Source organism: Porites lutea, chromosome 7, assembly GCF_958299795.1.
Source record: "Porites lutea chromosome 7, jaPorLute2.1, whole genome shotgun sequence".
In the NCBI taxonomy this organism is placed as follows: domain Eukaryota; kingdom Metazoa; phylum Cnidaria; class Anthozoa; order Scleractinia; family Poritidae; genus Porites; species Porites lutea.
Genome location: NC_133207.1, coordinates 25,680,326 through 25,704,230, shown reverse-complemented (window position 1 = coordinate 25,704,230; position 23,905 = coordinate 25,680,326). Strand labels below are relative to the sequence as shown.

General features: G+C 37.9%; 2 protein-coding genes across 2 annotated transcripts; both read left to right on the top strand.

Moving 5' to 3' along the window:
- The first annotated feature begins 8,221 nt into the window (after positions 1-8,221).
- Positions 8,222-13,892, top strand: LOC140944683 (retinol dehydrogenase 13-like). Its single transcript, XM_073393802.1, has 4 exons — positions 8,222-8,309; positions 9,698-9,826; positions 10,875-11,426; positions 13,183-13,892. Exons 1-4 carry the CDS (start codon positions 8,222-8,224, stop codon positions 13,494-13,496), a joined length of 1,083 nt encoding a protein of 360 aa, XP_073249903.1. The 3' UTR covers positions 13,497-13,892.
- A 3,574-nt stretch (positions 13,893-17,466) lies between these two features.
- On the top strand, positions 17,467-22,548 carry LOC140943196 (retinol dehydrogenase 12-like). Its single transcript, XM_073392266.1, has 4 exons — positions 17,467-17,584; positions 18,790-18,918; positions 20,382-20,927; positions 21,822-22,548. The coding sequence occupies exons 1-4, from the start codon at positions 17,509-17,511 to the stop codon at positions 22,133-22,135; spliced, it is 1,065 nt and encodes a 354-aa protein (XP_073248367.1). The 5' UTR covers positions 17,467-17,508; the 3' UTR covers positions 22,136-22,548.
- Positions 22,549-23,905: the final 1,357 nt, after the last annotated feature.

The following is a 23,905-nucleotide window of genomic DNA, read 5'->3' as shown; positions in this document are numbered from 1 at the left end:
TTTTATTCAGGTTCAAAAAGAGGAAGGAAAATTCGTCGTCGTATGTCCACGTCCTCCATAAAACGTCAAATTAGGAGGTTTCACGTCGTAGTCGTGCAGTGGACGTCAAAGAAATGTACTAAAAAGCGTGATGCACGTGCAGAGCTGTTGTTTTGATCATCAAACCTATTGTTTTTTTTGAAGTCGTCGTTGTGGTCGTCGTCGTAGTTACTTAAGCTCCCTAATAGCAAGTCTCGAGTTACGTCACCACGAAAACAATAATGATCCCTAGCCCTTACACAATAACACAATAAACTTCTTACAATAGAACGAGCCATAGCGGCATATATTGACTTGGTATAACGAGCATCACCCCTCAGTGGGGTTAACCGTCAGCCGTCAAACCTTAAAGTTAACTGTAAGCCCTAAAAAAAGTCTTTTTTTCTCGCCATCCGTCAAAAATGCAGATTGGTTTAGCCGTCAAAAAGTTTCAAGGTACAGAGCGTTTCCACATGACGACACGGGGCCATATTGGTGTTCAAAAAAATGAAACGACGGCCATGTTGGTGTTCCAAACCTAGTTCTGTTTGCGATGAACTACGCTTTCTTTTGATCCAAAAAAATTTGCAGAGATGCTCGCCACGCTCTATTTCAAATCTCACGTGCACTATTTCAGCTAATCTTTACTGACTTCGGACTCCTGAAGAATCTTTAAACTGAAAAAACCTGTTCCTGTGTTCTCAAAAACACTCTTTCTAGATATCAAAAGGGCGTACAACATGCTTATATCTGAAACTAATTCAAAATTTTCTAAGGGAGAGGCCAAGACAACCTTCAAAACACAACAGATAATATTAATTTATACCGAGGTTAGAATATACCTAGACTCACCCTCAAAGGTTCTGAAATTTAACCGTCAAGCCTCAAAGCTACCACCCCACTGAGACCCTCATACTTTAACCTGAGATCAGGCCCGATTTTGGCAGTTCTCATACATTCTCTCAATGTTATTTACAAAGCGGAACGAAAATAGAGCCTAATCTCTGGTTATATTACTCATACTCAGGCTAATTTGTAGGGTTTTATATACCGTAAATTTCACGATTTTATCTTTTTCCGTGTTTTTGATGGTTTCCTTTAAAAACTACTATTACTTTTATGTTAGCCTGATACCGACATCGTAGAGTCAGATGTTGATGAGTTATAGAGATCCGGCTGAATATATTACATGGCAAGTACTTGCGCATTTGATCATATCTTTTCATGTTAAAATGCGAAATAAAAGCAATAAATATTAGTACTTAAAGGTGAAGAAGACCTAGGGGGAATGAAGACGCGCGTGAACGGCATACCACAAATTCAAGCGCCTTGCCCTTGACGCAGGTTTGGGAGATCAAGTGAGAAGGACAAGTGGAGACACAACGTTCTGGATGATGATATTATTCAGCATTTTAATAGTGAGCTTGAGCAAAGACGTTTTAAGCCGGACTCACGTCAACCGAAAGTGCGCTTTTGCATCCTTGGGCAGTATTCTGCCGAGTAGAATGATGCCCAAATTTTCGGGCAAAGTTCAATTCAATTCAATTCAATTCTTTATTCACACTGTGTAGGATATTTACATAAGTGTACGTAGTAGGAAAATAAAGTAGCTGACAAATAATAATTAACTCAAAGACATTAAGTTCATTTGTGTACGGTGTCCAAAGTGGCAAGAGCTTTCTTGTTGGACACCGTCATGTTGAAATAATTGGCAGTAGTAAAGAGAGGAATAAAATCTTAAATAATGTCTGTGATAAAATTAAACATATAAGCAAGGTCAGATTTGGTTGGTTAGAAGACAGGACTTCCATTCTTTCTTAAACTTATGATATGGCAGACACTTGAGACCAGGCGGTACAGTCTCCCAGATTTTTGGAGCGGAGAATTTAAAGGACGTCTTACCTAAGTTGGTGGATACTCTTGGCCTAAAATAGTTCAGATTACTGACAAATCTTGTATTATGATTGTGTATACGCGATGCTGGAGTCAGGACATCAAGGAAAATATCTGGAATGCTATCAGTTTCATTTCTCATTCTATGTATAAAGCAACATATTTTTAATTTATATATATTATCTAATTTAAGGATTGTTAGGAGTTTAAAATAGGGAGCAGCACTCTCTCTAGGATGTACAAAGAAGATGGTGCGGAGACATTTATTATAATTAATACGAATACAAAGCGTTCTATTAAGACTATTAGTAATAGAAATTTGGGTTTCATGACATATTAAAAAAAAGATAAAGGTCTCTCTTCCTACTGACGTGCGTCGAATGTCTTTGCTTGAGCTCCCTATTAAAGGAAGAAAAAAAGAGACGATGTTGTGCCAAATTAAAAAGAAAGAAAATGTACGGTCGGCACCATGTCCCGATGCTAATGGCAATGGTTCGAAAGGATGTTAGAAAACTTTGCATCGGCTGTAAAATAAATCTGAAGCAAGGACATTAATTAAAAGAACGTCTATTCGCGTTGGCCGTTTTGAAAAATAACGAGTAAAAAATACAAAATAATCGTAAGTCTTGTTTTAAGTTCACCACCGACGACAAATAACCAACAATAGTTTCCGCAACCACAATAACAATTTGCATTTCTAGCTTTTATCTAAAACAAAGGGTGTTATCACTCACGTTCAAAGGTTTGTTTTTATGAATTTTAAAAACAAACTCGCACAAAAAAAAATAAACACACTATGAATCAATTTTGGTTTAGCGACAACTGATGCTAAATTTTTGCGTTGTTAGCTCGTTTTTTAAATTCGTCGTTTACACGTCGTTTTCTGTTCTCTAGCTTAGAATCAGTTGTTAAATGAAACGTAGTCTTTGTGTACACTACTGTTTTTGTCGTTCTGTTTAATTACGCCCTTACGTTCTAGTAAACTATAAATGAACCGGTCGGCCGCTAAGACAGTCGTTGATTTTCCTTTCTTCTATTATGATTTGATGTTCACAGTTTATCGGTTAGTTTCGGTTCATCCGATTAGTTCTTTTAATTAAAAGAATTAACGCAGTTTACTTGCCTCGCAAAAACAAGGAAGAATTAGACATAATATATGTCGCAAAGGTAATACAGATCGGCGTAGATGTCGCTGTTTAATTCTTATGAATATGGAAATGCTAGCATCTATAATCAGAATGCAGTGTCTTTCTTCCTTTTTTTCTATTTCTTAAAAAAAGTTTCAATTTATCGAGAAGGCCAGCAAAAGTTTCATTCAAGGTACTTCCCTTTGCCATTTCAAATCACAACAACAAACAAACCAATTAAAGATAAAAGAATCGGTATTGTCCAATCAGTTTTATCAGTTACAGTGTCGTCAGTATTTTCTGATTGGCTGACGCCTCTTCTATTGTTCCGTTCCCTATATATTTACGACACCACCCGGATGGTTTGGGCGGATCAGTAAAACCAGCGCACCACAAACTTCTCTTACCAACACCTAAGATAGAAAAATATAATCTCACGCTCAATCTCAAGCACCAACCAGCATATTTATTTATATTCAATGAGGCGCTTTCAAATCATTTTTAAATTACATCGTTATGCACATCCGATGTATTTCTTGCATCTGATTAACCCAGGTATCAGTGGGGTCTCACTCAAGATAGCTAAATAAGTACATGGAAATTAAGGCACCGTTTCCATTGTTTCAACAGAATATTATATCAATAGATAGATCAGGCTAAGCGGGTCACTGAAGTGAAACAGATCTGGGACAGAGAAGATACATTTCTAGTTATGAGATCACTCTGAAAAAGTTTATTATAGAGAATTGATCCTTTGATTTTCTCTCGGTCTTGATTAGCTTTAAACTCCAGTTGTACTCAATCCAAATAAAAATAACCCAAAATTAGTTACAAAATGATAAACATCAATTGAGTCGGTGAGTTTAACTTTGAATGATTCAATCAGTGATCTACTTTGGTAACAACATCAGTAGAAACTGTCTACAGTTGTCATAGTGTTACATCATCAAGGATAGTAATTTCAAGTTTATCAAAAAAAAAACTTTCAAAGGTTTTTAAACTTCTCTTAATTAAACAGGGGCACCAACGTCAATTTTCGGAAAATATCTGTTCCGAAGACGATTTGAGATCCAGAATTTGGGAATATTTGTTGTAAAATTTCTTGCTTGCCTGTCTCTGCTAGGATTTTCGAACATCTAAAAAATGGTATAATTCCCCATTTTTGACGGATTTTTACCCTAAAAAGGTCACCTAGAATTTTCGGAAGCCGTTTTTGTGGCTGAAATTTTTGAAAAGGCAACTTTTGATCCCTATAATTTTTGGATCACTATACTTTTCGCTAGGAAATCCGACGATGAAAAATTTTTTCGGGGAAAATATTTCGGGGAAAATATGCCTATATCTACCGTTTAATTACTAAAATACGGTCAACAATGCTATGTTTAAGAGGTTTTAAACTATATTATCAATGGGTGACCCTGATTAAACTCAAAATTGGTTTCAAATGGTTCGTTCAGTGATCTTTAGAAAGCTATTAAATGAAGACTATCTACAGTTGTCATTTTTACAATAGAAAGAAAAGGAGACAAAGGAGGGAAAGGAGAAAGCGCCAAAGCAAGTCAAGCAAGTGTAGTACTTAACACAAACCAACTGGAAACAACATGTGTGGAAATCAGGTAGCTAAAGCGGTACTGATAACGGGAAAATTAAGGTATACGTAAATGGAATAAGAATCATGAATAACACACTCCAAAGGAAATTCATTCCTTTTCAAATAAAATATTTTCAAGAAGAACGTACCCACTCTAATCCATGGAATTTTTCCAAAGTAATAACATTTGGCAACACATAAAATAGATTAACATTAAATTACATTTCACTTGACTTTGTTTCTTGGGGATAGAAAATAGGAAAGCCATCGTACATGAGTAAAATGATTCCTGACTATATGGATATGGGCAACAAAACTTTAAGCTATTACCAAGTTTAAACTATAAAGTAATCTTGGCTGCAACAGCTGTTATCTACAAGAGAGAATAATGGGACAGTAGAGAGGGAAACCCCCAGAGACCTGCCCTTGGAATATGTGAATTTCACTGTTCTTGTTTGTGAACAGAATCCCTATCAGTTGTGATTTTCGTGACGGCGCATGCGCAAGACCTATTCGGTATCGTGTGATTAAATCGTGTAAACATAGACTAACTAAAAGAAACAGTTTTAAAAGCCTGTCTTCCATAACTATGTGAATAAAATATTATGCGGTCACCATTGTTTCCTTGGTTTCGCAGTGTTCAAAATGAAACCTAGCCAATCATATCATCTAGTTATTGTGGATAATTGATGCAAACGTCCGCTTCATAATATGTTTTAGTATAATAAAACGATAGAGCAAGTAGAGCAATTTTTCACTCTCTTCTTCTGAATTAAATGCTGAGGCGAGATTCTGTCTTAAAAAATCGCCATCTTTAATTTTCTCGTGTCCTTCTGGGTTAGTTTTATAAATTCGTCAGATAACTTGAAAGCAAAGTAACAGTTGTACTTAAAAATCCATCGCGCTACTTCTTGGTAAAAGACTTCTTCTATCCGCTTTCTATTTTCCAGCCCTATAAATTCTAGACTTGAAAAAACACTTTCTTTACTACAAACATCATGACCTTGATCGTGGAGGAACTCTTGAATATACATTACAATTCCTGTTACATAAACTGATAATTTCCAAGTTACATTCTCTAGCGGTTCCATAAACACAGCTGTTTCATATTCACCAAATAAAAATTTTCTGCTCTGAACATGAAAGCCGCATATAACGCCATTCATCACGTTTTCCCCCACTTGCAATGGTGAATCGTTGATAACAATAATACTACTCCTGCTTCCTGGTGAATTACCGAATAAAGCTCGGAGAACCTCGTATGGAAGGCTGAGAAGAGCTTCTGTTGAAAGTTTTTTCTCCATAGCTCTCTCAGTGCACAGTTCGCTTAGGCGTGTAACTCTCTTTAATTTCCCTTCACAGGACTGCATTCTTTTCTCTGGCTTACGGAAGGAAACAAAAAACAACGCAACAACCTGACACAATATGAAATGGTTTGTCTCAGTTCTGTGCATCCAGGGTAGCAATAAGGATACTGAAGTCCTATCACGGCAGGTTTAGGCGGAGGAGTAAAATATCAAGCCGCACAAAGCCAAACTCAACGCGCGTTAGTGCCCAACAAGTTCTAAACTTATTAGAGAGGAGAAGTTGTTACGTCACGTTGCCATGGTAGCAAAATTTCTGGATCTCAAAACGGTAGCCCATACTTTTCTTCCATCTTTCCACAATGCGAATGGCCGCCTTTGTCAAGAAAGATTGTTGAGATCCAGAAGGACAGAAACATTTCTTCACCTTAGATTTAAATAATGATAAGTTTTTATATGAAAACGAATACAAGGCTTTTGATATGTATAGAGAAACAGTGATTCGGTTCAGTGTTCTCATGAAGTGTTCTATAAAGAAGGTGCTTTTTAACGAGTTTTTCTCCTTCGTTTTCTTTTTTAAATTTATTGTTTATGTTTTGACTACATTATGGCATCCCCTATCCTTCTCTCAGTAAACTCAGGAAAACGTTCATAAAAGTTGTGAAAACGTGTCGTTTCGCTTTTGTACGGATAAAAAAGATGTAGCAAAAAATGTATATGAGGTCGATCAGGAGCTCGGTGGAGGGGAATTGTTTCTTTCCGCGTGCGCGGGGGTGGGGAATAGACCTCCAAGAAAGAAAAAAAATACAAATCTCCGGGGGTGTGCCCCGGGGGGAATGGTTACAAGTAAAATTGAACCATGTATTATAAGGCTGCGTGCAAACGAACGCAACAACTCCCAACATTGTTGCGCCAACAATGTTGGGAGTTGTTGCGTGCGTGTTGGCAGTGGTGTGCAAACGGATGCAACAACTCCCAATAATGTTGGGACCTGCAGTGCATCGTGGGAAGGTACAACCCATAAGTCTTTTTAAACCATGCATAATGAGCGTGCGTGGCCCCAACAATTTTGGAAGAGCTGTGCAAACGGATCCAACATTGTTGCGTTACGCTTCGGCGATGACAGAACAGAAGAAATGTTGGGAGTTGTTGGCTGAAAAGTTTGACTGGTTTCAAACTTTGCGCAACAACACGCAACAACATCCAACAACATGCAACAGGGTGTGCAAAAGGACGCAACATGTAACATCCAACAATGTTGGGAGTTGTTGGCCAACAATGTTGCGTCCGTTTGCACGGGGCATAAGACGTCGAAAGACAACTTATGTATCAGTGGATGGATGGATGGTTTATTTTATGAAATACTGGGTTGACTACTATGATCTAAACTATGACTTTTCCTGTAATTCATTGAGTGACTCAATAGTTAATAGGTATATCGGCATAATGAAAAATAAATACGTCTCTTACTGGAGTCAGACCCTTCAACAATCACAAAAACTCAGTTTTTATTGTACAATCAAAGACGACTATAGCCCCTCGCCGTACTTAGCTTTAACAAGAAAAAACCCTTCGAGAAAAGTATTAGTTAGATTTAGAATAAGTAGTCATCGACTTAGAATTGAAACTCTGAGCTAGATACGAAAACATTCCTCGCAATGAATGATATGTCACTTTTGTACGAGTAACCAAATCGAAGATGAAAATCATTTCTTACTAGATTGTAAGGCTTATTCTCAGATCAGAGACTTTTTTTCTCCAAACTAGAAACTAAAATACCTGACTTCAAATCACTTTCACACGATACTTTAATATCTCTTCTTATGAATTCTTCTGATTATTTTATTAACTGTTAATTACTTTCATTTATCTCGCAATGCTTTGAATTAAGAACCAAATTAATATCAATGAATGAATCAATGAGAACTGTAACGTTTTGTAATGTTTTGCACGTACTAATTAGTTGAATTAGTACTTAAATTTAGACTGATAGCTTTTGCAATACTGTAATTCTTTTATGGTCATGCAAATAAAGCATTTGGTGTGTGTGTGTGGGTGGGTAGCAAGTTTGCAATGAATCTTTTTGAAAACCTGTGTATTGTTCGCTCCCTTAATATGAACCGAAACGTATACAGCACCGTGTGAGTACAGTCTCGCTCCTGCTCCGTATTCCGTGCTCCGTGCCCCTTGCTGCGTTCCTAACATTCTCATACCCAGCGTGCGCAAACGTGCGCGTAACACGCGTGATTGGTCCCCAGTCCTCTGAGCTTCATTGGGCTCAAAAGAACATGGCGGTCGTGGCGACTTACTCGATCAACATTTTAATCACGTTCTGTTGTTGTTTTACACCTCTGTTAGGAGATGACATAGAAAAAGGTTTGTTTTGTTTCGTGTTTTGTTTTTTTGAAATTGACCGATAGTATTAGAGAACTACACCTTTAAACATAGATGAGTGTGGCATGTGTCGAAAGGTGAATGAAGAACAGGTCATTAAGCTCCCATTAACCCCCAGCTACTACATAGCCCGCCAATTCTCAAGTTTTTTTTACCTTTTTCCCCTAACGATAAAGATTCTTAGCCCCGTAGATAAAAGAAATTGTAAATACAATGTGATCCAAGGGCCGATCTAAGGGATGGGTAATCAAGTGATGGCAGTGAATATTCCTCTCTATATTTACTCCTCCTTGCCTCGAAGTATTATTATTTTTTAAAAAAACAATGAAATAAAATAAATATGTTGGAGATTCCTCCTAGCCGTACCTCCTTGATCAGCCTAAGCAAGTGTACATGACCAGGTGTTACCTGCATTTTTTCTAAGCTACAGCATACCCGTAAATTTTGATGTATTTAATTGCATGATGACTGAGTTGTTCACCAGTCTGAGTAGCTGGTGCCGTTTATCCGCCCTGCACTTGTGCCAACCCTTATTAAAGCATTCCAGTTAAAAAAAAAAAAAACAGTGACAAATTCTGTGTATGTGGGTCAAGTGTCCCAGGGTTGGTGAATAGCTGCAGCTCTTCAGCTCATCAAGAATCCAATACTGCTTAAAATTTGCTGAAACATTTTAAAGGATCACTGATTATTTATTGAATTATGCCTGTTTAGAGTACGTCTGCATTAGCAGGCTTGTTTAGAGTCTAGCTGAGCCAAACGTACCCCCCCCCCCCCCCCGCAAGATGCCATTAAGTAATTAATTGATTCAATGTTTGAAATTTGAATCCGTTAGTTGCTGTAGATTTAAGATGCATCTCTGCATTCTATCCTGCATGCATGATGAACGTTGAAATCACACGTGAAGAAGTTTTGAATTTTTTTTCTGGCTCAATTTTCTTGAATTTTGATAAAGATCATATAGCATAGGTATCTTCAAACATTTTCAAACTGTTTGACTACTGAATAGTATAGAATACTCTGTGATTATCCTGGAGGTAGTCAAATGCCTGGCTCCTGGTTAATGATAAAATCTAAATGCTTCACCTCCACAATTAAAATGCTCTACCATTGGTTAGGGCTGGAGCAGGGTATGGACACTACTTGAATTGAGTGATGCATTTCTTATAATATTATACCATTTCTACTTTTCTTGCTCAGGATTCAATGTTCATTTTTTCTACTTCATTTCTTTTTTTTAATTTCCTCTTTGCTCTTTCCACTTTATAAATAAGGATTAATGTGTTACAGTATAAATATGTAACAGCTTAGGACTGACAAATGTGTATTCCATTTTCTGTAAATAATTACATTGTTGTCTTTGCTATTTTTAGGCGGCAATGTTGCCAGCCAAAGTACTAGTGTAACCTTGTTAGCTGGCCTGGTAGCATGCATTTGTGTGCTAGCACTCATAAAGTATTATTGTGGTGGCGGAGTGTGCAAGAGCAACGCTCGGCTAGATGGTAAGAATTAAAAAATAATAAAACAATGAATGTATGTATGTATCAAGTGTTCCAAACCTTCAGGGACAATATTGCTTCACCCAAAAGGACGTAAAAGGGGTACCTTTTACAGGTTTCACTATATGGAAAGGGTTAGCGATTTTATGAGTTGAAGTATGTTTATGAAAGGGTTGCAAAGTATACTACTGATATGTTTAAGTGGACCATACGTTAACTGAACTATTTTTGAATTTGGGTGTATCATTTTAATTTTGGTAAAATCTTTCATTAACTTCATTCTAAGGGTTTAGAAAAGGTATGTAAAAAGGGTATACCATTTTTCAAAGGAAGCACAGTGTTTACTGAAGTATAAGCATGACCCTTGAATAACACCACTGCACCTTCTTATCAAAAAGCACTGGCCATTTATTTTTTTTGTTTTAACATTTTGAATATATTATAACACGTAAAAGAAGGGCAAGGGGTTAGACCTTGGGGTAGGGGTGCAAAATTTTGCTGAGTACCCCCCTCCCCCCTGGGGGTGTCACCCTGACACAACCATTGGTTTTTAAAAACAACTAGCAGTAACCAATGGTTGTTTGGGGATGACAGTACTCAGCAAAATTTTACGCAGGGTGGCTCTGCCCCAAGGTTCAACCGCTTATCTTTACATACTATTTTTCAACGAAAGGGTACAACCCTTTCGTATACTTTTTATTGGAAAAATGAATGGTAGCCTTTCACATACTAGTTTAAAACACTGGTCCTTTTTAACTGCTGTAGATGAACCCTCTTTTGAATATGAACAGATCACTATAAAACCAGAATGTTTTCACAGCCATAAGTACACCTGTTAGCCCTATTAGGTCCTTTCACAGACTGCGGCAATGACTGATTTACCTACTCTTTTATAACTCTCAACAACTAAGACCTTCAAGTATTTGAAGCCTGAAAAGGTACTTCTTTTGGGAGGAGCCTCCCAGTATAGGTCATTATAGGGAGTACCCCCTGGGGGTGACACTGCATCAAGAAGTTGAAATAATTAAACAAGTGCTTTTCAATTTTTTAGGGAAGACTGCCATAATCACAGGCTCAAACAGTGGTATAGGGAAGGAGACTGCACTGGATTTTGCCAAGAGAGGAGCTAGGGTTATCTTGGCTTGCCGAGATGAGAAGAAGGCCTCAGAAGCTGCTAAGGACATCGTTTCCGAGACTGGAAGTGATAAAGTGATTGTCAGGGTTCTTGACCTGGCCTCGTTTGAGTCTGTGAGAGCCTTTGCGAAGCTAATTAATGAAACTGAAGAGAGAGTAGATATTCTTGTTAACAACGCAGGAGTTGGTCCTGGACCTTTACAGATAACAAAGGATGGTTATGAAAGTATTTTCCAAGTCAACTACCTGAGCCATTTTTTGCTGACCTTGTTGCTGCTGGAGAAAATTAAAAAGTCTGCGCCAAGTCGCATTGTAAATGTATCAACAAACGCTCACACTTTTCCTTTCTTGAAAGTTCGGTTGGATGATTTCAAACCTACAGAGGAGTCTTTTAATTCCTACACTCGCTGTTTTGAGTCCAAGCTTGCTCAGGTTGTGTTTACAAAGGAACTTAGCCGAAGATTAGAAGGTAAGGAAGGAAGTCAAAGCACTGCAGCACACACTAAATAATTTAGTATAATTATAATAATATTAAACATTGTGGAGGTGTGTGTGGCTGAGTGGTTAACATCTCAAACTCTGGATCTGGAGGTCTGGGGTTCAAGCCTCGCCAGTTGTGTTGTTTCCTTAGACAAGGAACTTTACTCCACTTTGTACTAATTAATAATAAATTTTTCTATCTGGCTCGAGAAATATGACTGTAAGTAGAGTGTAGGCAGAGTTGTAGCCAGGTTAGCTAGTCTGAAGTGTTAGCCATCTCTTCACCCTATCTCATCCCCTCAATAGGTTGCTGAGCTAGACAGTCCCTCTCTCCCATTTGGCGGTGGGGGTGGGGGGCGGGGTTTGGGAGGGACAAAGACATGGCTGATACTTCAAACTACCAAGTTGACATATATTATGCCTCTAATATAATTTTATTATATCTTTAAGAGAACCGATGGTCAGTTGAATGTTGGCGCATTTAACAAGAAAAATTAAACTAGCATGATACTTCATGTTTTCATGTTTCGAACATCATTATCAAGGATGAAAGCCATTAATTGTCAACTTTTTTAACAACTTTGAAAATTAACAACTTTCATGACTCTTGATAATGATGTTTGAAACATCGAAACGTTTGGTAACATTCTTAAGTTTAATTTTTATCTTTGTTGTACAACTAGTGAGTTCACCTAAGTTGCATCAGTGAGGGTGCAGGTAAAGGGTATTTTCTTGACTCATGATCAACACTTTTTGTTTCCCTTGAAATGTGAAATGGCAATTTTTCTTCCCCGTGAATAGTGATTATCATTGATTTTCATTAAGTAGCCTTGAAGCATGGTTTTTGCAAAATTATTTTCGATATGAAAAGCAAAAAAAGATTCTCATTTCGTCGTCAACCGTGATTTTCATTGAGTCTGAATTGCTTTTTTTGTTTTTGTGAATTGTGAAAACACCAATTTCTTGCCTGTGAAATGTGAACTAGAACCTCGTTTACCACCCTCTTCAGTTTTCATAGTTTTGTGGGTGCAGTTGCGATCCTAAATTGCTCCTTGGAACAAAGTCATTGTGATTACAGGCCTCTTGCCTTATCTGATAGCTAAGACCGTCTGGGTCATGTTGCCAGTTATGTTGTGTTTTTACGCCGTGGTTTAAAAGAAGTACATGAACACTTGTTTGATGTTAGTAAATTCACCTTTCATCTTTCTTTTGAAAGCCTGCCACATTGGCTTTAGGCTTGATTAACAGCTTCTTTTTATACTGGGTCTGTAGTGTTGCACCCATATGCATGGGATGTTAAAGGTACAGGCTCACATGGAACACAGGCCCACATAACTACTACCATAACCTGGTTTCTTTATGGGGAATAACGAACTCCACTTTGTTATGTACAAGCTCAAGGCGCAGGAGCTGATTAAGTTCAATGTGCACATAGGTGTCAAGTGGCTTTTTATTTCACTCCATAAGTCTTGAGCATTGTCTGTACAATGAGCAACAACCATTCCACTAGTCAGTTTCCTAGTACATGTATTTCAAGTTCTAATCCTTTACTAGAGGTTCCAGAACCCCAATATCCCACATACCAGTCATTTCTCCACATTGATCATATTCATACGTTTATTTCTTTTGGTGATCATTAATTTAATTAATTCTCATAACCTTTCTCTTGATTTTGTATTGTGTATTGTTAGGAGAAAGTTGATGTTGGTCACTCTAGGGTTTAAAGTGTTAACTTCTTTTCTCAGGTACCGGGGTAACTGTGTGTGCCCTGCATCCTGGTGGCGTTGCAACCGAAATTTGGCGAAACTGGAAGTTGTTTACCAATCCTTTCACCAAACCGCTGATACGAATCATTACATTCCTGTTTTTCAAGACCAGCAAGCAAGGGGCACAAACCACAATCTACTGCTCAGTTGCGGAAGAGCTGGCTAATATCTCCGGTCTTTACTATATGGACTGCAAAGTCAAAGAGTGCAGTAAACTTGCCAAAGATCCTGACCTGGCAAAGAAGCAATGGGAAGTGAGTGAGAGATTAACAGGAGAATTCTGGAAAGACTGAAGTTAACCTTTAAACTGCTGTCTCCATTTCAAGCAAATTTTTATACGTAGTTTGTACTGTTAGTTTTTAATTGTGCTGAAAAATTGTCGAATTTATAGCATGTTCCGGGTATAATGAAATGGAAGGCGTTGAAAATCTCTCTCTTTTTTCCCCAGATTAATCTTCAACAATATTCTTTTTTACAAGACTTTTTTAAAGATTGTGTTAGTGTTGAAATATCATCTGGAGTAGTATTAACGCTGTGACGGGAGAAATTTTACAAGTTTTTACTTCTAAGAACCTTTTCTTATTTATTCGCATTTATCCTCGTCTTTAGCTTCTTTTTTACTCGTATTTTCTATAGCTTTCTATATTTGTAACTCGTATTTCTCTTTCCTAAGCTTCACATTTGACAACTTTTCGTATTTAAACGCATCCATGTAGTTAAGCACACTTATTTCAGGGGCACCCAACGCGAATATAGTTCAAAACTACTTAAACATAGCATTGTTAAACGTATTTTAGTATTTAAACGGTAGATAGAGGCATATTTTTATCCCCTAAAAATTTTTCATCTGTTCGGATTTCCTAGCTCAAAGTCTAGTGATCCGAAAATTATAGGGATCAAGACTAACCTTTTCGAAAATTTCAGCCAGAAAAAAGGCTCCCGAAAATTCTAGGTGACCTTTTTAGAGGGTCTCAATTGGGTGGTGGCATTTACGGTTATCGGCTAAAATTTTGGCTCTTTTACGGCTATTGGCTAATTTTTTTCAGTTACGGTTAACAAAAAAGTTAAAAATTAACTTCTTTTGTTTCAAAAAGTTAAATATTTAATTAACCTGTATTTTTTGTATCTTTAAAGCAAAATGTGAAGGTCTTAAGATCATCTCGGGATGTGAAACAAGCTATTCTTTTGAAAAATTTTTGATAGATCGTACTTTTTATAAAGTATTCCACTTCTAATATTATTTTACTCGTAGAAATGTCAATAGTCAATTTAAAAATAATCTTTGTGAAAAAGCAAAGCACACACGCGAACGCCCAACTCACGGGCCGGGGCGCGACATTCATTACAACAGAAATGGCCGTTTTCACACTAGAGACGGATTATTCGTGTGAGACGGGTTATCCGTTTGATGATTCGCGTCAGATAGGTAAATACGTCTTAATTTGAAAACGAAGTAGTTTTAATTTTGAATGAACAATCCGCCTGACTTTATCCTTCAATTTCGACGGACAGTTTGAAGACGGGATAATACGTTCCAGATAGCCTGTGTACAGCCGCCCCCTCCCCTCAGAAAAAAATCGAAGGGGTGTCTGTCGGCAAGGGAGCGACTGTACACAGGCTAGTCTCAGACGGATAATCCGTTTCTAGCTCTGGTGTAAAATAAAAAAATAAAAAAATTCCCGTGTCCAGCGTTTTTAATGATAGCGAAGGACTGTACGGAACCACTGTCAGCCGTTGCCTTGTCCGTAGGCCTCATTATTTCGCACGCGTTTCGGGTCTCCTGGTCCGAGCAAGTTCGCCACCGAAATGCCTTGACCGAGATTGCGTGGGAAGACGCCGTACAGGGACTAGGCATGGCAATGTCTACCGTAGCGTCAGAGAAAAACAGGGAAATGTTGTTTATCGGCAACGTGTTTTACAAACAGTAAGATCTCTGCGTGTCGTTTCACTAGTGTTTCGAGGGCACGACCTTCTGAAAATCGCAAATATTAATCCCCAGCAAGAAGCCACACTTTCGCTACGAAAAAAAAAATTAGTTCCCCGAGAGAGCGGCGGAAATTGAACCAGGGTCTTGGTCAACACCTAAAAGGCGCTTTACCTAACGTGCGTACAGAGCCACGCTAGCCGGGAAATAAAAACGCAACCATAAGTGAGTTTAGTACCTTCCTTTAAAGTAGCAAATCTAGGGGACACTTTCTTTTACGGTTAACTGTTTTTTACCCTATTTACGGCTAACGGTTAAAATTTTTCAATTTTTACGGCTATCGACTAATTTTTTGGCCGTTTTACGCCTATCGGTTAACCCCATTGAGACCCTCTTTTTAGGGTAAAAATCCGTTAAAAATAGGCAATGATACCATTTTTTAGATGTTCGAAAATTCTAGGAAAGGCAGGCAAGCAAGAAATTTTACAACAAATGTTTCGAAAATTCTAGATCTAAAATCGTCTTCCGAACAGATATTCTTCCGAAAATTGTCGTTGGGTGCCCTTGTTATTTAATCGGAATAGCCGAGCGCGTTCTGGATATCTTGCCTGCATCTGAACGTATCTTTTTAAGGGGAGTTTAGTTTCCCAACAACTGTCACTCAACAAGCTTACATAATATTAAGAGGCTACATAAAAGGATTTTGGTAAAACCCTGTATTGTTTCTACATATGGTTGTGTGCCATGATGTCTAACCAATATTTTGAAAACCAGCCTAACGAAATTTGCAGTCATTTGAGTGAAAAGGCGTCAAAAGGCAGGTTTCTTAAGCCCCATTAGCTCCAAAATCACACTAACGAAGGAAAAGCAAAGGAGAGAAAGAGAGAGCGAGGAGGAAGAAAGAAGGAGAAGAGAAAAAAGCAATGGTTGCACTCTTAGTTTTTATATTGGCTACTTTGAGATAGAGTTTCGCCGAAAAAACTGTTGGACGGAAAAAACGGTCCATTTCAGCCATTTGGCGTTTTCAAAAATCCGGCTAGAGTATGTACTGTGAGAAATGTAAATCGTATATGAGAACAACGGAAATGAAATCAAATGAAGAATGATCCTCGCAATTGTGAACGCAATTTATGCAATTGCTGAGAAGCCTGAAAAAAAGCGTGAAAAAAGTCCTGATTTTTTTTCAGGCTTCTTACGCAATTGCATAAATTGTATTCACAACTGCGAGGATCATTCTTCATTTGATTAGATATGTACTCTTAATAATAGTGAATACGATATACTACCAGCAGCCCATAACGCTCATCCTGGAAGGTTATGGGCTCGCTCCTGGTACTACAAGGGAGAAGGGGTACTTCCAGAAAAATTGGGTGGGGGTGGGTGCGGCACGCTTCCTGAAACCCTTGCCCAATTTCAGACCAAAATCTGTGGTTTTCCCTACCCTACTTCAGACCTGATAAAAAATTTCATACCCTATTTCAGACCTGACCCTTAAATCAATCAGCGCGTGACAAGCTGTTACGGCACGTACACGGTTGACGCAAAGATTGAAAGGGAAATGGTCTTATTGCTTAATGATGAAGTAGCTTCTTCTAAAAAAAACTACTAAAAAATTGATATCCTATTTCAGACCAAAACGGCTAAAAAATCATACCCTTTGGCGCAGCACATACCTATATAGCCTATCTAAAGGAGTACCCCCGGGGGGTACTACATATGTATACACTGTACATAGGCAACAAAGTATTGGCAAGTAAAACTGTCTTAAAAAACTTTTCGGCAGGAGTACCCAACGGAGCTGCTCCGACAAAATACTCGCTCTTCAGGCAGAATTTGACCTGACTGGGAAATAAAACATTGGCTAAATTAGCTGGTTGGGAAATCTCATGATAAGCGCCTCGCTTGCTGAAAATACGGAGACTGTATGCTGGATCTGGCTGGATAGGTATACTTTTTCTCCTGGCAATCGCAGTGTAAATTTTTTTCAGGTGTAGTAGAGCAAATCTGGCCTGTGTGCAGATCCCCCCAACCTCCGCTCAGTAAAAATCGGAGAAGGGACCCCTTCTACGATTTTTACTGAGGGGAGGGGGTGGGGGGTCTGTACACAGGCTAGTGAAAATCACCCTACGCGAGAGCTATGGTATAAATGGTTATGACGCTGGATCAAGAGACTTGGAATGTTTTCTGCTGTTCCACGGGTGTGACAAGCCTTGTTCTCACTACAAGCGCAGTCGCTCCGAGTCCCGCCCCCGAGCTGCCTGCGCGCAAACAGTTACGCTTCGTTTTGCTTCGTTATTCTTGCCACATGTAATCGTTCCCAGACCTCTTTCTACCTGGCGGACAAATCTACCTCTTCAGCACGGTTAGAGATCTCGTGAGACATGAACTGTGTTTTGACGCTTTTTGTTTCAACTTCTTACCATTTCATGCCTTCCTTTGGAGCTGAGATTAGAAAAGGTATGCTGTAATTCAATAGTATTAGATTTTGGCGTTGCTACTGAACTGCGGAGACGATCTTTATACAGGACTGGTCGATTACACTGGTTACACCATACCGGCAGTCTGCCGAATCACATTTATTTTGCATAGCAACCCATGTGTACTATTTCACACAAATAACAAGTAATTTTACAATGTAGAGCCGAAACATGTCTACATCATAAAAGAAATGTATTTGGCTGTGCGGAAATCTTGCCCAATGAACTACCTCAGAGATAAGGGGGTTGGGGGGGGGGGCGGTCATCCAGACCCTTAGATAAGAGGGGGGGCAGGTCTCGCAAAAACATTTTTTTGGCCCTTCGGGCCTCAGTTTGGGCTAAAAATAAAACGAATTCTCGAATTCCATGTAGCTCAGGGATAGGGGGCAGGATTCTGGTACTTTTTCTGATCAGCTTGTTACTGTTATTAGCTTGCTGTCATTGTGCCTAACAACTAAAATCAGCAAACACATTTTTTTGTCATGTACGCAATAAATTTTTTACCACTGACTTTAGTTACTAGATAAGTTTAATTTTAACTTCTGTGCATTAAAAATGGGTCTATGCCTAAAAAAGCGTTTCAAATTTTGGCCCTCCAAAGACTGCATTTTCCTCTTCAGAAATGTCCCATAGATTGGGATCTAAGAAAGGCTTGCAATCTGTCATGTGACATCACTTGATTTTCTCAGCCTTTGCTTCTGATTCTGGTCATTACTTTGTGTTTTCAAAGAAGAATTAGGGATGTATCTGACAGTAACAAAAGTATAGCCAATAAATGAAAATTCTGATGATGATTTGGGAATTGTTGGCAACGACAATCCTTCTGATCCTTTGTATTTGCCGCAATCTTGTTAATTATTCTACATTGTTGCAACTGATTCTACGTCATATTTGTCAATAATTAGTATTATATTTGGCAGTGCAATAGGGCAGACATATTTGGAAGCAAAAATGCTCGATTTGAAGGCAAAAATAAAAGGTTTTGGAAGATTTTGAAGAGTTTGAATTACGAATAGTTATGTTAAACATGATATTTAAGAAATTAAAACTGGCTTAAAAAATTTGTGTCATCTACACTTTGAAATATAATATGACATAACCCAAGCAATTACTGTGTGAATATTTATACTCTACTTATTAGTCTTATTACCACTACTAATTCCACCATTTTTGTTTTTCATAAAGATGATGCTTCTCTCTATCAAAGTACAACCACAACACTGATAGCTGTCATAGGAGTGATCATTTGCTTGGTTGCTCTCATTAAATGGTATTTCAGTGGAGGGGTTTGTAAGTCCAAGGCTCGATTGGATGGTGAGTGAACAGCAAAATGTTAGCTTTATTGGGGAAGATCAAATCGAAAAATAAAATATATAAAAAAATTGAAAATATAAAAACATAAAGAATTAAAGCCCAAAAGGGATGGGTACGAACAGGACACTCAGACCCATGCGGGGTGCCTACCCAAGGAAAATATAAGGATTTAAAATAATAGTATTTTATATACAAAAAAGTAAAATCTAGTAGTAGTAAGAGGAAAGTCTAGTTGTAGAACAATCTAATATTGTAAAATTGTCGTGTAACTGTAGAGAAATCTAATAGTATTAAAAAAAAAGGAAAAAGAAAACGTATACATAATTTTATATACATACATATTCAATTAAGTGACGTGAACATTCACGAAATATGAAAAGTATAGAAATGAAAAATTAGAATAAAAGACAATAGTCTATTAATCAAGTGTCCTACAAAGAGTTTCTTGCATAAAAATAGCTAGTCTCTAAAATTCTAAAACAGAAGGTCCGCAAATTGGCCATAAAAATGTAGGGTTATAATAATGCAAAATCTTTCTAATAAAAAGGTATTGGCAGCACATACCTGCCCAGGTGACATGGGGATCTGCGAAAAGACTTGACCATTTTTCAGTGTTCAACACAACTTTCAGAGGGAGACTGGTTCATTCATACCTAGAAAAATTTTCAGATTTCTACTCCTAAAAGTGCCATTTCTGTTCATTTTCATGTCTGACCATTTTCCATTGACAGGGTGGAGAATCCCCCCCCATGTTCAAGTGCACCCCCCCCCCCAAGATTCTTTCTATTAGTAAATACTTTAAGATTAATCTATCATACCATCATGATGAAAATGTTATTTTTACCCTTGGCTTAATTAATTACTTGATTAAAGGAACAGGTTCATGGTTCAGCACATCAGCTCATTCATAAAAATGCTGTTTTTCTGCTGGAACATGCTGTATCGTCTATGCAAGCAATATGTCATAATGTTGCCAAAGAGCCAATCTACACACTCCCCTGGCAGTCACTTGCACTTGATCAACTTGAATATTTGCAAATAGCTGTAAATTAATCAACCATGGAATAAAACCTTTGGGTCAGCAATAAATTTAACATTGGTAGTGTTGGCATAATCCACTTATTTTTTTGTGATTTTATAGCCTGCGTAGCAAGTGTTTCCAGTCAAGTTATAGCGCGAAATCTTCATTCCTTTTTTTGCTCTTGTTCCAGTTTTCTCGACAAACTCGCGCGTAACCGCTTGCTATGCAGGCTAGTGATTTTAGTACTCCTCAATCCTACTTCAGGTTTTTTTGAAATACACCTCTACTTTGAAATACACTCTGAGATCACTGAAATACATGTGAGTGGGATTATTAACTGATAGAATTAATAATAAATTGGAAAAAAGTAATTTGATTCATGCGAGCATGCGCTTATAACCGTGAACCTGTCCCTTTAACACATTGCTCTTTGCTATTTTAGGGAAGACTGCTATAGTCACAGGTTCAAACACTGGAATAGGAAAGGAGACTGCACTGGATTTTGCCAAGAGAGGTGCTAGGGTTATCTTGGCTTGCCGAGATGAGGAGAAGGCCTCTAACGCTGCTAAGGACATCATTTCCAAGACTGGAAGTGATAAAGTTATTGTCAGGGTTCTTGACCTGGCCTCGTTTGAGTCTGTGAGAGCCTTTGCAAGGGTCATCAATGAAACAGAAGAGAGACTTGACATTCTTGTTCACAATGCTGGTCTAGGGGGGTCATACCGGCTAACTAAGGATGGATGGGAGAGTGTATTTCAAGTGAACTACCTCAGCCATTTCCTTCTGACCATGCTGCTGTTGGAGAAGTTAAAGAAGTCTGCCCCCAGTCGCATTGTGAATGTGTCATCGATAGGTCATACTGGGCCAAAGACTATACCTTTAGATGACTTTAAACTTTCGAAGGAAAAGTACGAGGCATTCAAACGATACGGCGAGTCCAAACTTGCACAGGTTGTGTTTACAAGGGAACTGAGTCAGAGATTGACAGGTTAGCAGAATTCAGTACTTATTATACCATTTCTTTCATTGGGTATATATAGTTGTTTTGTTTTGTAATTACTTATAACAAAGTGGAGCCATCTGGTGTGTCCTGATATAGTTGTTTTGTTTTGTTTTGTATTTACTTATAACAAAGTGGAGTCATCTTGTGTGTCCTAAAGAGAGGCAACAAGCAGAGCAATTTCCCTTTCGCATCAAAACAACTTTTTAATTTTCGTACAATTACAGGCCATTGTTGTCATTGGCAATATGTTATCTGCAGTGATGTTATGATCTGATCTAGACCAATAAAAAACACTTATGGAATATACTGGTTATTATGATACATAAAAAGTGATAACAAAATTATTATTGATAACAGTAATAATAATCTCTATTAGCTTGCTAATGCAGTTGTGATCATTTTCGTTTTTGCTTCTCTCTACTAACGTGTGTGTTTGTGTGTATGTTGCAGTTAATTTGTGTTTTTCTTTTGTTGTTGGGTATGGTAATGTATGCTAATGAAATTATTGAAACAAAGGAAAAATAAAATTACCTGAGATAAAAAAAAAACTACAACATATACATTCCTGTGTTGCCATATTGTACCTCCCCTTGTTATAAATATTTTCTTTAAATTATCTAATACTGAATCTATAGGCTTCCTGGCATTTTTTAGGTATTTTTAGGTTTTGGTTATTTCATGAACTTGGTACCCCTTTAATTACCAGTAACTACGTGTAATCAATATCATAACTTGTAAAATGGTCTTTAATATCTTGTTTTGGGTACAATGAATAAAATTCTTGTGGTTGATGTTCCATACATTACTGTTTGTGAGTTGCCAAAAAAAAATACACGTGCATCTTCTGAAAAAATTTCACCTGTTCAATTTTCATTGCAGGTACTGGCGTAACTGTGTATGCTCTGCATCCTGGTGCTATCAAGTCTGACATTTGGCGTAACTGGAAGTTGTTACGTAAGCCCCTTGTCAAACAGCTTTGGCAGTTCCTAACATTCTTGTTCTTTAAGGATTGCAAGCAAGGAGCACAAACTACAATATACTGTTCAGTTGCAGAAGAGTTGGCTGGTGTCTCGGGTCTTTACTATAGCGACTGCAAAACCAAAGAGTGTAGTAAAGTTGCAAAAGATCCTGGCTTGGCAAAGAAGCTTTGGGAAGCAAGCGAGAGGATAACAGGAGAGAGCTGGAGACAATAAAACTTGATACCAGCTTTAACACAAAAAAAGTATTGTCTTACATGTGGTGGCCAGAATATTTTCTTGCAATTATTTGGTGTCTTGATTCAAATGTTTTATATTTTATTTATCATTAGTTAGTTTTCTAGATAGAGGAAGTATTTTTTGTCCTGCCTGCAGCAATTCTGTAGTCATTTGTTTTCTTTTTTGTGCTTTAAAAACTGTAAATTAACGTTAATATTATAAATGCACATTAATAGCTCTAGAAATTCAGTGAAAATTTTTTGTTGTTGAGAAAAATGACTTTTTTTCTGTGCCAGTGTTTAAAGTTCCTCAGTTTTGTAATAGTAAGTTGGCCTGTAATAACATGCTAGGTTGTAAAATCTATGACATACATTTTTTGTTATTAAAATGATGGATGCATTTTGCTTCAATTGCACTCAACTAGTTGTTTTTGATCAGAGTGTGAATGGCTTCAAAATCCCATACCAATAAATTGAAGATTACTTGCATCAGCGATTGATTTGGCCTAGCCTGAACTTCGCCACAACCCCCCAATGGGGCGACTAGGCAGGCCCCCAGTTGTGGGGTTAGGGTTGAGTAAGTGAGGGGTGAGAAATTTTCTTTTAAGGATGATCACAGGGAGCCCACACAGTCTGTTTGTGTAGCCGATTGTTATTTTATAGTAAATGTACTGGATTTACCGTTTGAATTACCTTAGCTGTGGTATATAGTCAGTCAACGGCGAATTCAAACTCCTTCAAAATCGCTCAAAAAACCGCTTTTGAGGTAAAAGGACGACTATATACCACAGGTAAGGTAATTCGACGTTTATTTATCATTGATTTATATACATAGTTAGCGACATATCGCTATAGGTGAGGCAAACGGTAAATCCAGAACATATACTATAAAATAACAATCGGCTACACAAACAGATTGTGCGGGCTCCCTGTGGGATGATTTACCAGGCTTAACCAGTAGAAGAGGAATTTGTAATTTCCATATTAAAGTTGCCAAAATATAATCAAATTGCCCCCAGCATCAAAAGTTGCCAGAAAGTTGCTCCAAATAGCTAAAGTTGCCAAAAAGTTGCTCACCTGCGAAGCTGGCGGTTTTTTCGGTGTTTATTTGTGGTTCGCAAACGAAGAGTGTTAATAGAGCGGCGCGAATGCTGAACTGAGGTCGAAACAGAAAACAATGGGGGAGGAGGCGAGGGGCCGAGCTCACTGCCTTCTCCCCTCGCCATCGTTTTCTTTTTCGTCCTTGGTAAAGCTTTCGCGCGGTTGTATCTCTTAATTTGCGAACCACAAAAAGAAAAACCGCCAACCACGCAGGCTAAAAAATTGCCGAGCAACTTGTGGCTGTTTAGTAAACGAGGATGGGGCACGTGCGCCTCAGTCACGAAAAGTTTTCCATGTCACGCAAAAATCACAAGCCAATTTTTTCCCAGTCTCCACTCGGACTTCACAGCTTCAATATGGCGTCTTGGTGGATGAAGATTGTCGTTCCGTTTTTGTTTCTCTTACTTGCTTTCATTTACGCAACAGGTTAGTACCTTTAACATATTTTGATACTGTTAAATTTATCCATCTTTAAGATTGAAGCCTAAAATTTTATCTAGACCTTAAACGTGCTCTATCAAGTCTCGAAGTGCCAATTATACTTTCTAAGCATAATATTTTAAGCCGTCTTTACTAAAAACTTTGTACTGCTTTGAAATATAATACTTATCAAGTAATTCCAATTTCTTTTCAGTCAGTTAATATTTCCTTTTTAAGTGATATTACT